Source organism: Budorcas taxicolor, chromosome 13 (assembly GCF_023091745.1).
Source record: "Budorcas taxicolor isolate Tak-1 chromosome 13, Takin1.1, whole genome shotgun sequence".
In the NCBI taxonomy this organism is placed as follows: Eukaryota; Metazoa; Chordata; class Mammalia; order Artiodactyla; family Bovidae; genus Budorcas; species Budorcas taxicolor.
In genome coordinates this window covers 64,233,034-64,246,493 of record NC_068922.1, presented here as the reverse complement: position 1 = coordinate 64,246,493, position 13,460 = coordinate 64,233,034, and the positions used below count along the sequence as shown (strand labels likewise).

The 13,460-nt window shown below is 39.8% G+C and overlaps 1 protein-coding gene across 3 annotated transcripts in view; it reads left to right on the top strand.

Annotated features, from left to right (window-relative positions):
* Window positions 1–13,460, top strand: part of TRPC4AP (transient receptor potential cation channel subfamily C member 4 associated protein) — a 70,458-nt gene that overhangs the window by 24,869 nt on the left and 32,129 nt on the right. For all 3 annotated transcript variants that reach the window (XM_052651398.1, XM_052651397.1, XM_052651396.1), the window contains exons 5-7: window positions 1,552–1,607; window positions 7,237–7,365; window positions 12,458–12,665. In XM_052651398.1, coding sequence (XP_052507358.1) covers window positions 1,552–1,607; window positions 7,237–7,365; window positions 12,458–12,665 — 393 coding nt within the window. The remainder of the gene's footprint in view (window positions 1–1,551; window positions 1,608–7,236; window positions 7,366–12,457; window positions 12,666–13,460) is intronic.

Here is a 13,460-nt window from a genome sequence, read left to right as displayed (position 1 = left end):
AATTTCTTGAATTGGGCGGTGGGTATATGGGTATTGTCCTATTATTAGTCTTTATAACTTACACATGTTGCAAATACTATTTTTAGGTAGTCCTTTTATAATTTTTTAAAAAATTGTAAGTACACTTACTTTGACATTTCAAGCCAGGGATCAGTTAACATATGATGAATGTTTGCTACAAACATCAGTTATTTTTTTTTTTAATGAAAAATTTTTCTTCTAAACAAAATCAACATGACATAGTGTATAAGGAAGGCCTTGTTTATATGTGCAGGAGCGGTTAAGAGGGTTTATTTTCATCTTTGATGTTGTACCTTTGTATCCTGTCTAAATTGGTTCTTCATGTCCTTGGTCCTCGTAGCAAGTAGCATCGTATAATTAGCTGTTGGTGTACTTATTTATTCTCTCTTCCCCTCTAAATTTATAAGTTCTGTGAGGCTTTGTTCCCCCCCCCCCCCCCCCCCCCCCCGCTAACCTCCATATATTCTGTATCTGCTCTAGAGTGGATGCTGAATAAATATTTGATGAGTGAGTGAATTCCAATTTGCTTTGAAAATGAAGGTCTGGAAGTACTGAAATACACTGATTTGGTGTTCCAGCCTGCTCTGAAGTCATGAAATAAACCAAAAAGCCCCCTTAGGTTGAAAAGCAGTGATGAGGGATATAGAACATCTCCACTGTCTCAAGATTATGTCAGTTAGACCTCTGGTCACTCTAGCTTGGCAGGGCTGCCCACTGGAATTGTGAAGAGAAGCCTAACGTTTTAGAGTTTGTGGCAGCATGGGAATGAATGTAAACAGTTTTTAAAAATAAAAAATGATGCCAAACAAAACACTTTATCCATGGTTCGTACTCAGCTTTATTATCTCCTGCTTTTGAGGTCATGAAAATTTATTTTCCATTTTGTCATACTCTTCTGTTCCTGCTCACAGAGAAGTAACTAGTTCTTTATTAGAGTCAGTAGGTTAGGGATTAAAAGCCTTTTATTTAGCACAAATAATAAAACAGAACACTTTGAGTCTGGAGTAAAAATGACTTCCTTGTTTGCTGCTAATAGAATTTTCAATGGAGATTTATAACAACAATCATGGTGCTGATACTTTAGTTTTAGTGGATTCTTAACAATTCTGTTTTTGGAAATGTGTTTTAGGGAACCAGTTCAACACAAGCATAAAATTAAGGCTGTATATTACGTTATTTCTAGCCTATTTAAATAGCAAAAGTAAAAAAAAAAAGCTGGATATGATTTTAAGCAAGCTACAAAGGAAACATGGCTTATTAAATGGTAACACCACAACAGGTTGAAATTATGAAGACTGTGGAGCCTAATAAGCATAATAGTATATCAGACCGAAAAGCTATATACACATTGGTTAGTAGGTTCTGATAGGCATCCTGAAACTCGGGTAAATAAGGACTGGAAGGAGGTATGCTGAAAGGAAAATAATCATTTTGGGATTATGAGGAACAGTTCTTATGTTCAAAAATTTGATTCTGTTGTACTGTCTTTCCAGTGAGAAAAATAACCACTTGTTCCCCTTTCACTTTCAGTAAGTGATGAAATGTCCAAGGACTGTTTGAGCATCTTGTATAATACCTGTGTCTGTGTAAGTACCCCTGCCACTGGGACCTCATTTATCTCCCTACCAGATCTGCAGTGCTTGAGGAAGGAAGATTTGAATGGGGGTGGTAGACATGACAGCTATCTTCACACATTGGAGAATTGGACTTATGGACTTATGTGTGCCCGAGAACCAGAACCAACAGGTAGAAATTGTGGGGTGGCAAAATTTCATAGTAATTGTTAAGAACCATGGCTGATTCAACAGCTACTGAACTCTAGCCCTGGAGGAGTCCAAGCAGAGACTGAACAAATACTTGTTAAATGGATGCAAGCATCGGAAGAGTGTCTATGACCTTTTAGGATTTCTTTAAACTCTACTGTGCCTACTCCTTCATTTTTATTGTTAGAAAACAGAATAAGAACCAGAAGGCCCACCTTTTATTGAGCAGGACACTCATCTAGGTTGATCACTGAGTGAGAAAGAATGGTAAATAGAAGAAGCCGTTTGGTAGAGAGAGCATAGCACTTAGTGCTGGAAGTTGACTTGGGGTTCTGGCTCTTGTCTTCTTGCTTATTCATTCTCCCTGTGCTTCAGTTTCATTTCTTAGTAGAGTGTGGTTAGTAATCATACTAATAACACCATAGGGTTATTGTGAGGATTAAGTGAGATGATAGATGTGAAAGCACTTTGTAAAGCAATATACAGTGTTAATTTTTGTAAGACACAGATTCCCTTTGCAGGTATCCAGGAATTGGGCTGAACATAAAATCATCTGTACCATGAATTGGGGTACAAATTTGGGTTTAAGCGTCTTAGCAACCAACACAAATAGGGAAATATGTTTCAATGCTTAACACAGTTAAGCATCTATTAGAACAGTGCTCTGCAATAGAAATATAGCACTAAACACTCAGGTTCTTTTTATGTTACCTTTAGGAATAACGTGTTTATTAGTTCAGGGTTGATATCCTAAGGTAAAAATCAGCATCCACAAAGATCTTGACAACATACATGATAGACCATTTGAATAAAAAGAATTAAAAAGGGGTAAGCTTTGGATATAACTAGAAACATACAGGAAATAAAAACTGAGGTCCTGAGCAAGGGAGGTATGTCTTCAGTTCAGTTCAGCTCAGTCACTCAGTCGTGTCTGACTCTTTGCGACCCCATGAATTGCAGCACACCAGGCCTCCCTGTCCATCACCAACTCCCGGAGTTCACCCAAACCCACGTCCATCGAGTCGGTGATGCCATCCAGCCATCTAGCCATCTCATCCTCTGTCGTCCCCTTCTCCTCCTGCCCCCAGTCCCTCCCAGCATCAGTCTTTTCCAGTGAGTCAACTCTTCGCATGAGGTGGCCAAAGTACTGGAGTTTCAGCTTTAGCATCATTCCTTCCAAAGAACACTCAGGGCTGATCTCCTTCAGAATGGACTGGTTGGATCTCCTGGCAGTCCAAGGGACTCTCAAGAGTCTTGTCCAACACCACAGTTCAAAAGCATCAATTCTTCGGCGCTCAGCTTTCTTCACAGTCCGATGCTCACATCCATACATGACCACAGGAAAAACCATAGCCTTGACTAGATGGACCTTTGTTGGCACAATAATGTCTCTGCTTTTGAATATGCTATCTAGGTTGGTCATAACTTTCCTTCCAAGGAGTAAGCGTCTTTTAATTTCATGGCTGCAGTCACCATCTGCAGTGATTTTGGAGCCCAGAAAAATAAAGTCTGACACTGTTTGCACTGTTTCCCCATCTATTTCCCATGAAGTGATGGGACCAGATGCCATGATCCTTGTTGAGCTTTAAGCCAACTTTTTCGCTCTCCTCTTTCACTTTCATCAAGAGGCTTTTTAGTTCCTCTTCACTTTCTGCCATAAGGGTGGTGTCATCTGGATATCTAAGGTTATTGATATTTCTCCCGGCAATCTTGATTCCAGCATACAAATGAAAAATAGTTTAAGGGCCTAAACTGTCAGTAAGTTCAGAGTTCAGAAGGATTCATCAAAGACTACCGTCACCAAAAAAGGCTAAAACAAGCTTAGTCTACGGATCTGTCGAAATAAAATATTTAAAAGGAGTTGCACCCCCATGTGTGACTCAGCAGTGGTGCCCTGCTTCCATCGCTGTGCAGCTTTCCTCTGGGGGGACTCCTTGCCAGAAATTTCCTCCTTCCTGTTCCCTCAGGCCATCTCTCTGTGGTAGGTCGCGGTCCTGGGGTCCTGGCCCCGGGACTGCTCTCCAGTCCCCACTCTCCAGCTCCCAGCCACCGTGCCCGCCAGTGGACCCACATCCCAGTCCAGGCTTCAGGTGCATCTTAAAGACCATAGGTCTTTGGGAAAGTGATGGAGACGGAGTACTGTCAGGCCAAAAAAGCACAAAACAGATTAAAGTTCCTTTGGGGACAAAGTTTTATAGAGTGAAACCTGTGTCGTGGAAGAAGAAAGTATAATTTATGGAAGAAACTGAGACATTCTGTGACATTTTTCTCATTTGTCCAACAGTGCTCATTAATCCCTTCCAACACAGCAGGCCATCTTTTTATAGAAAAGTTAAAATAATAGTATAGTTCAGTGGTGCATATCATTTACTATTTACCTGGTTACATTTTAGGAACAATAAATTCATTAAAACTCTCAGCTGAATTAAAGTGGTTTTTGTTTTTGTTTTTCTACCCAAGTAACTCTAGAAATGTGGATCAAACTAGTTCACTTTTTCGTAGGGAAAACGTGCATTGTGGCTTATGATTAGCCACCTTAATTGCCTGTTACATATACATTAGCTTGAACTTAGATATTCACTGTTAGTTATTGTTAGCAGCATTTGTCATTTTGTGAAACCAGTATCAGAAAACTTAAACTCTTTAAGACATGCTTTATAAAAAGTATAAATTCTTCAAAATATTTGAAAAGGAGTGTTACTGCATGCAGATATTCATAATTTTGAGTTTACCTCTGTAGACTGAAAGCAAATTGCTTCATTTATTTTTTTAAATGCCCTTTGATGTTTCAAAACAAAAAGAAACTCTAATTCCATTGACTGACTTTAAAATCAGCCATAATCATTAGTCTTCAAAAGCGTTTTGCACAGATTGGGTGCCTGGATTCTACAAGAAGGCATGTGCTGGTGGTGGTCTCCAAGCAGCACACAGCCCTTCCCAACACTCTCTTATTCTGTTTAGGATAATCATATTGATGAGGTCAGAATTCATGGTTCAGTTTCAGAAAAAAAGTATTCATTGTACATTAACCATTTAGAGGTCGTTTAAATAACACATGTAAAAGACATGTAGAATTTTAAAACCGTGAAGATTTGGAGCTGTTTTTTCTTTAAAAAAAAAAAAAGGAGTTATGTAATAAACCTGCACCTAATCTGCATTTTTAGTCACTGATTCAGTTCAGTTCAGTTCAGTCGCTCAGTCGTGTCCGACTCTTTGCGACCCCATGAATCACAACATGCCAGGCCTCCCTGTCCATCACCAACTCCCGGAGTTCACTCAGACTCACCTCCATCGAGTCAGTGATGCCATCCAGCCATCTCATCCTCTGTCATCCCCTTCTCCTCCTGCCCCCAATTCCTCCCAGCATCAGAGTCTTTTCTAATGAGTCAACTCTTCGCATGAGGTGGCCAAAGTACTGGAGCTTCAGCTTCAGCATCATTCCTTCCAAAGAAATCCTAGGGCTGATCTCCTTCAGAATGGACTGGTTGGATCTCCTTGCAGTCCAAGGGACTCGCAAGAGTCTTCTCCAAGACTACAGTTCAAAAGCATCAATTCTTTGGCACTCAGCTTTCTTCACAGTCCAACTCTCACATCCACACATGACCACAGGAAAAACCATAGCCTTGACTAGACGGACCTTAGTTGGCAAAGTAATGTCTCTGCTTTTGAATATGCTATCTAGGTTGGTCATAACTTTCCTTCCAAGGAGTAAGTGTCTTTTAATTTCAAGGCTGCAATCACCATCTGCAGTGATTTTGGAGCCCCCCCCAAAATAAAGTCTGACACTGTTTCCCCATCTATTTCCCATGAAGTGATGGGACCAGATGCCATGATCTTCGTTTTCTGAATGTTGAGCTTTAAGCCAACCTTTTCACTATCCACTTTCACTTTAGGCTATGTATATTTTGTGTTTGCTTCTGTGTACCACGTTTTTAAAAGTATAAAAATGTATTATACTGGTCTCTCAATACTCCAAAAACAGATGAAATAACCCATCACTCCAGAATACTGCTGCTAAGTCACTTCAGTCGTATCCGACTCTATGCGACCCCATAGACAGCAGCCCATCAGGCTCCCCCGTCCCTGGGATTCTCCAGGCAAGAACACTGGAGTGGGCTGCCATTTCCTTCTCCAATGCATGAAAGTGAAAAGTGAAAGTCAAGTCGCTCAGTTGTGTCCAACTCTTAGCGACCCCATGGACTGCAGCCTACCAGTCTCCTCCGTCCATGGGATTTTCCAGGCAAGAGTACTGGAGTGGGGTGCCATTGCCTTCTCCGATTACTGGGTTGTTTTAAATGTCCTCGTAGCTAGTTTTTTTGAAAGTAAGAAAAGAAGTGGGAAGAAATAGTTGAAGTTAATTTTAACAGTGTATTTTATTTAATACTGAGTATGTCAAGAATACTATTCCAACATGTAATCAACATGAATAATTATTAGTGAGATAACATGTAATCAATATAAGTAATTATTAATGATACATTCTTTGTTTGTTTTCAACTTTGAAAATCCAGTGTAGTTTTTACTCTCACAGCACATCTCAGTTCAGACTAGCCACATTTCAGGTCCTCAGTAGTCACATGTAGCTAGTGGCACAGGTAGGCACAAACAGACCCATAAGATAAAAATAAGCTAATTGTTCAGATAGTGCACAATTACTCTTATAACTAAAGCCAGTAAGAAATTGTTCTTATTAAAAAAAGATGATGCATGTATGATGTAAGGACTCCATCATTCACAACTTCCATGCTGTTAATAGTCTTATGGGGCAGTCTTACGAGAGTGTTTCTTAATAATGATACCTAATGTTAATGATACTCCAGTAGAACACAGTTCAGTTTTAATAAAGGGCAAGGAAGGGGAAGGAAAGACAGGGAAAGAAGGAAGAAAAAAAAAGGAACGAGAAAGAAAGTGAAACAAAGGAAAGAGAAGAAAGAAGAAGAAACAAAAACATAAAGAAGATAGGATGATACAGTGCAACCTTGTGCTGATTTGAGTTACATCCAGGTTAGATGGAAACCTAGGGCTTTTAAAGTTGCAAACACCAGTGCCTCCAAGGATCAGGTAGCAAACAAGAAAGGTTTGCCTGTTTTAGAGTGGGAACTTGTGACTAACCTGGAGTAAGATTGTCCTGTCTAAAGACTTAAATTCAAATTTTAAAAGGTGCTGCTGGCCAAATAAAACTTGGCCTACTATGTGCTGGTTTGTAGCGCTTGATTTAAATACTAGGCAGATACTAGGTTAAGAGCCTATGATGGATATTATTTAAAAACTCCTCCCCAGAAAAAATGCATTCATACACAGTGTTTTTTATATAGTTGTAGGAATTTACTATCTCAGCCACAATTCCTGGTATAGCATGGAATTGCTTTTCCAGTGTCTGCAGGGTATATTTTGCCCTTCATATTTTATTTTGTGATTTTAACCTGTTCTGTCTTTTCTTCTCCCTTGATAGACGGAAGGGGTTACAAAGCGTTTGGCGGAAAAAAATGACTTTGTGATCTTCCTGTTTACACTGATGACGAGTAAGAAGACATTCTTACAAACAGCAACCCTCATTGAAGATATTTTGGGTGTTAAAAAGGTGAGCTGGGTCCTCTAGCTGGTGCATGACTGGGTGGAGCAGAATGTCTCAGACAGTTGTATTTTTAAACATGAGTATATACAAGAGCTCTTTCAAAGAAGAATTTTACCATATTCCTTATAAATACTTAAATATATTTATAAGTATATAGTATTTATTATAGTATATGCTAACAATATTTATATATAAACATATAAATACTTAAAGATATTTTTAAATACTTAAATATATTTAACACAAAAAAGTTATTTTTTTGTGTTAAATATATTTACTAGGTTATGCTCCTTATAACAGGTCTTAAGTGACTATAAAAATTAAGACAGATTGAAATCAAACTAATTATAAAACTCAGGACAAATTGACGTGAATTTAATGTGTCAGCTAATGTTACTGTGCTGAAATCAAGTTGTCCCTCTATTATGATGCAGGATCTTTTTCGCATAGCTCTTCTGCTGTGTGCTGTGCAGGGACTCTGTTTTGCCACCACTTCTCTATATTTGAACTGTTGTGAAGCTTTCTTGTGGTGATGTTTGACTTTCACTTGTTACATTCACCTGTGTTTTTTCTCATTAATCTTCAGCAGTTAGTTTTAATTGAGACCAACATAGGAAATAACAAATATGAGCACTGAAATCCTACTACTTGGTCTTAAGACAGACTTTCAAATGATGCAGAATATGCTTTTTTTTTTTTTAAAGGCAAACTGTAATCGAAAGCACTAAAGTAAAAACTTGTCATCAAGCACTCACAGACCTCCCCAGAACACATCTGTAGACATGTTAGAGAAGCACTGTATTAGCTTTTGGCATAATGCTTGTTAGAACCTGGTTTTCTTCCCCCAGTCCGTGTCAGTTGGCAGATTTCTTTCTTTTACGACTGAGGAGGTGGAGTTAGCATTGCTCTTAGAGTTGCTGTTGCGGTGAAAAGAGCACCATGTGCATTGTGGAGATCCCCGCTTTCACTTCTGTCATCCTGCTGCACTTTCCCCGGGCTCTGCTTGTCATTGCCCAGGCCAAAGATGCACAAGTGACCCATTGTCTGTAGGAACACACTGGAGATGTGTGCAGGTCCCAGACAGACCCTTTGGTGCCCTTTGATGAAAAGGCTTTGTTATTTTTCCAATAATTGTACGTTCCAGTTTGTGAGAAGGGGCTTCCAAGGTGGAAACTCCAAACTCCCTGACAATCTCAGCATGAGTCTCTGGGATTGCTCCTTCATAACTTTGCCCCCTTGTCCCTTGTGTGCTGTCTCCCCTCTCATACTTTTCTGTGTTGCCAAAAATGGTGATGAGTTCTGCTAGATGTTAGTTGGAAAGAATAGACACCATAGAGTGGGAACACAAGCCACAAACTGGGAAAAGATATTTACAACTCATTCAACTAACAAAAGATTGGTATTCAGAATTTATCTTGAGGAATTCCCTGGCACTCCAGTGGTTGAAGACTCTGAGCTTCCACTGCAGGGAGCATGAGTTCAATACCTGGCCAGGGAACAAAGGTCCCACATGCCTCGTGGCATGGCCAGACAAACAACAAAAATGACCAAAAGCAACAATAGAATTTATCGTGAATTCTTACATATCAGCAGGGAAGAGACAAATGGCCCAGTAGAAAAATGGGCAGTGATAGGAACAAGCATTTTACAGAAGAGAGACAAATGATCCATAAATAGAAGATGCTTAACTGCCATGAGAATGTGTATCACTGCAAACACATTACTGCGGACACCTTTTTGTATCAGTGGAGTAAACCTATTTTGTTTTCTAGTTGAATATGTGCCTTCCCTGTGACCCACACCTATGGAAGCATTTCCTTGAGGACTGAGGCGTTAGTATCGTGGCCTAGGACATCTGTAACCTATGCCCAGGCACGCTTGTGGGGAAGCTCAATTCCAGGACAGTGATTCTTTTATTTATTTATTTTTGGCTGTGCTAGGTCTTCATTGCTGTACAGGCTTTCTCTAGTTCCAGCGAGCAGGGGCTCCCCTCTAGTTGGAATGCACAGGCTTCTCATTGCATTGGCGTCTCTCGTTTTCGGAGCATGGGCTCTAGGGTGCACAGGCTTCAGCACGTGGGCTCAGTAGTAGTGCTCGCGGGCACTAGAACACAGGCTCAGTAGTTGTGGCACAAAGGCTTTTAGTTGCTCCATGGCATGTAGAATCTTCTGGACCAGGGATCAAACCTGTATCCCTCACATTGGCAGGTGGATTCTTAACCACTGGACCACTAGGGAACTCCCCAGAACAGTGATTCTTAGAAATAGAAACACTAAATTGAAGCCACGAGGGTGTGAAATCAATTCAGTGGATCTACCAGCTAATAGAAAAGATCAAAATGTATTGTGCAAGTTTTTGTTCCATGTGTATACACATTTTTATGCGTTCACCTATGTATATTTGCTAGGTTGTGATGGAAGTTTTATTTTTTACTCTTGAGTATTGTCAGAATGGTTTGGAAGCCACTGCCCGAGAAAAACTTCTGCACCTGTGCATCAAGAAACACATAAGAACATTTATAGCATTATTGATTAAGAGCCTGAAATCAGGTCTCTCTGATCCATCAACAGGAAAATGGATAAATAAATGTCCTCTATTCCCACAATGGGATATTATACAATAAATGTTGCTATAAGCAGCAACATAGCCAAATCATAAAAATTATTGATAGAAGTCAGTCAAAGAAGATGGTCTATAGTATATCATTTTTACAAAGCTCAAAAATAGGCAAACTCAAATTATACAAAACTTTTTTCAATGAAAAAACAATAATAAAATTCAGGATAGTGGTTACCTCTGGTAGAGAGACAAAGAAATGTGATAGAAAAGGCACACATAGCTGTTCACTTTGTTTTACTTTGTAGCATATATTATACCAAGTATTAAATAAAAATTAAAATGTAACCCAAAGAAGTGCACCTGAAGAGTGGGAGGGCCTGGGTTGTAACCCCACACCCTAAGTTAGCCAGGGCTAGAGGAACTGAGGGAGAAGGCAATGGCAACCCACTGCAGTACTCTTGTTTGGCAAATCCCATGGACGGAGGATCCTGGTAGTCTGCAGTCTATGGGGTTGCTAAGAGTTGAGCGACTTCTCTTTCACTTTTCACTTTCATGCATTGGAGAAGGAAATGGCAGCCCACTCCAGTGTTCTTGCCTGGAGAATCCCAGGGACGAGGGAGCCTGGTGTGCTTCCGTCTCTGGGGTCGCACAGTCGGACAGGACTGAAGCGACTTAGCAGCAGCAGCAGCAGCAGCAGAGGAACTGATAAGCTGAAAGTCCCAGTTTTCAATAATAACAATAGCCAACATTTATTGTTACTATTGTTACTGAGAAGCAAAGGTGGAAGAAGTTGTTCTCAAATACCCCTCCACAGACAACCAGAAGTGGGAGGAGGATTCAGGAGGGCTTCTAGGAATCATCCAGTTGTTCAGTACATACTTACTGAGACCCTCACTACCAGGTTCTATGCACTGAAGCTCTGGAGAGGAGGTAAGACACACCTCACCCTCAAGACAGTGTCAGTTTATTCGGGAAATTAGATGCAAGAATAGAAAACTTCAAGTTCCTGTGATAGGTGCAGTAATAGAGAAATACCCAATCCAGTGAAAGCTGAGTAAATGTAGGGGATGAGGGGTAGCAGGTGTTTTCTGAAGAATGTCAGGCTGCTTCAAGGAGAGAAACTCATGTGATGTATGTGCAACATTTGTGGCTATTAAGAAAGAAAGGAAATGAGAATATAACCAAACAACAAAAAGCATTTCATTAAACTCAGCACTCATTCATGATAAAAGCTAGGAATAGAAAGAAAATTCCTTAAGGTGATATTAACTATCTGTTAAAATTTATAGCAGACATTAAACTGAACCTGAAATGTTGGGGATACTTCTATTACAGGAAAAGGGGAGAATGTCTACTATCATTTACTCTTGATAATTGGTTACATAAGCAGGTACGCAAGGAGACACCTGTGGGAACGTTCATTGCAAATTTGTTTAATAGTGAGAAATTGTAGTCCACCTTAACATACACATATTTTAAAAAGAGAAAGATTGAATAAATCATAGGGTAAAACAGTGAGAAATGAATAAACCAGACTTACTTGTATCAATAAAGTTAAATTACAGTGTTGACTGTGAAAAATAGGGTATAATATGTCAATCCCACTGCATGCAGAAGAAAACCATATATTTTTGTTCATTGAGGTATAATTATATTAGTTTCAGGTATACAGCTTAGTGATTCAAAATTTTAAAAAATTATACTCCATTAAAATTTATTTAAAGAATTTATTTGGCTGCATCCGGTCTTAGTTTTGGCGCATGGGATCTTTTGTTGTGGCACATGGACTCTGTAGCTGTGGCATGCAGGCTCAGTAGTTGGCAGCATGCAGACTCAGTGGCTCCTAGGCATGTGGGATCTTAGTTTCCTGAGCAGGGATCAAACCCTCATCCCCTACATGGCAGGGATTTTTAACCACTGGACCACTGGGAAAGTCCCTAGGTTATACTCCATTTAAAGTTATAAAATACTAGCTGCATTCCCTGTGCTATACGTTATATCTTTATTTTATACATAGTAGGTTGTGAACAATAACATGTATTTTTGTGGAAATATTTGTAAGTGTGAACATGTGTAGAAATAATAAATAGAGTTCAAAGTAATGGTTACCTCTGAGGGGAAAGAAATGAAGGCAACTGGATAGGGACACACACGGGCCTTCAGCTATGTTTAAAATATTTTATGTCTTAAAAAGAGAACATCTGTGGCAATTTCTCAGTCACAAAACTTGAATGGTAGACTTTTTTTTTAGGCCAAAATGGGACATACGAGCAAAGGTAGAGAATACAAATAGTGGCGCTTAAAGGATTTAATCCTCAAACCAAGACTGTGAGGTAGATTAGTTCCGTTTAACAAATGAGAAAACAAAGAGTTAAGTTCCATGACTTACTTAGGGTTGCACAGCTGCAAATTGCGGAGCTGGGATTTGAACCTAAGTGGTCTAGATACCAGGCTCCGTTCTTAGGGGAATGCAGCAGAGCGGCACATTCAGTCTCAGATGAACTGAGCATGGGAATTGTTCTGTTTGTGTCTTTTGTAGGAAATGATCCGACTAGATGAGGTCCCCAATCTGAGTTCCTTAGTATCCAATTTTGATCAGCAACAGCTTGCTAATTTCTGCCGGATTCTGGCTGTCACCATTTCAGAGATGGATACAGGGAATGATGACAAGCATACGCTTCTTGCCAAAAATGCTCAGCAGAAGAAGAGCTTGAGCTTGGGGCCTTCTGCAGCTGAAATTAACCAAGGTAAACTCTCTAAGTTGTCAGAATTTTGACATTGTAGCATTGTAGCACTGAGATCCCTTCCTAAATCTTCTTTCAGTATTTCTAGAGATTTGAATCACATATGAGGGCTCCTTGGGTCCACTTAGAGTATGTAAAATTTGTGTGTATCTGTTCGTTATTTTGGGGGACCAAGTCCATAGCCATCAGATTTTTTAATCCAGAATTTCAAAAATGTGAAGCACCATTATTTATCAAAATTAAAAGTACATATATCTTTTGTTCTGCTACACCTTTTCTGGGTCTTTATGCTATATACAAAAAATCTTTGGTCATTACTTTGCTGACAAAGGTCAGTCTAGTCAAAGCTATGGTTTTTCCAGTTCACATGTATGCATGTGAGAGTTAAGTATAAAGAAAGCTGAGCACTGAAGAATTGATGCTTTTGAACTGTGGTGTTGGTGAAGACTCTTGAGAGTCTCTTGGACTGCAAGGAGATCCAACCAGTCCATCCTAAAGGAAATCAGTCCTGAATATTCATTGGAAGGACTGATGCTAAAGCTGAAACTCCAGTACTTTGGCCACCTGATGCAAAGAACTGACTCATTGGAAAAGGCCCTGATGCTGGGAAAGACTGAAGGCAGGAGGAGAAGGGGATGACAGAGGATGAGATGGTTGGATGGCATCACTGACTCCATGACATGAGTTTGAGCAAGCTCTGGGAGTTGATGATGGACAGGGAAGCCTGGCATGCTACAGTCCATGGGGTCGCAAAGAGTCAGACATGACTGAGCGACTGAACTGACGCTGACTGATGCT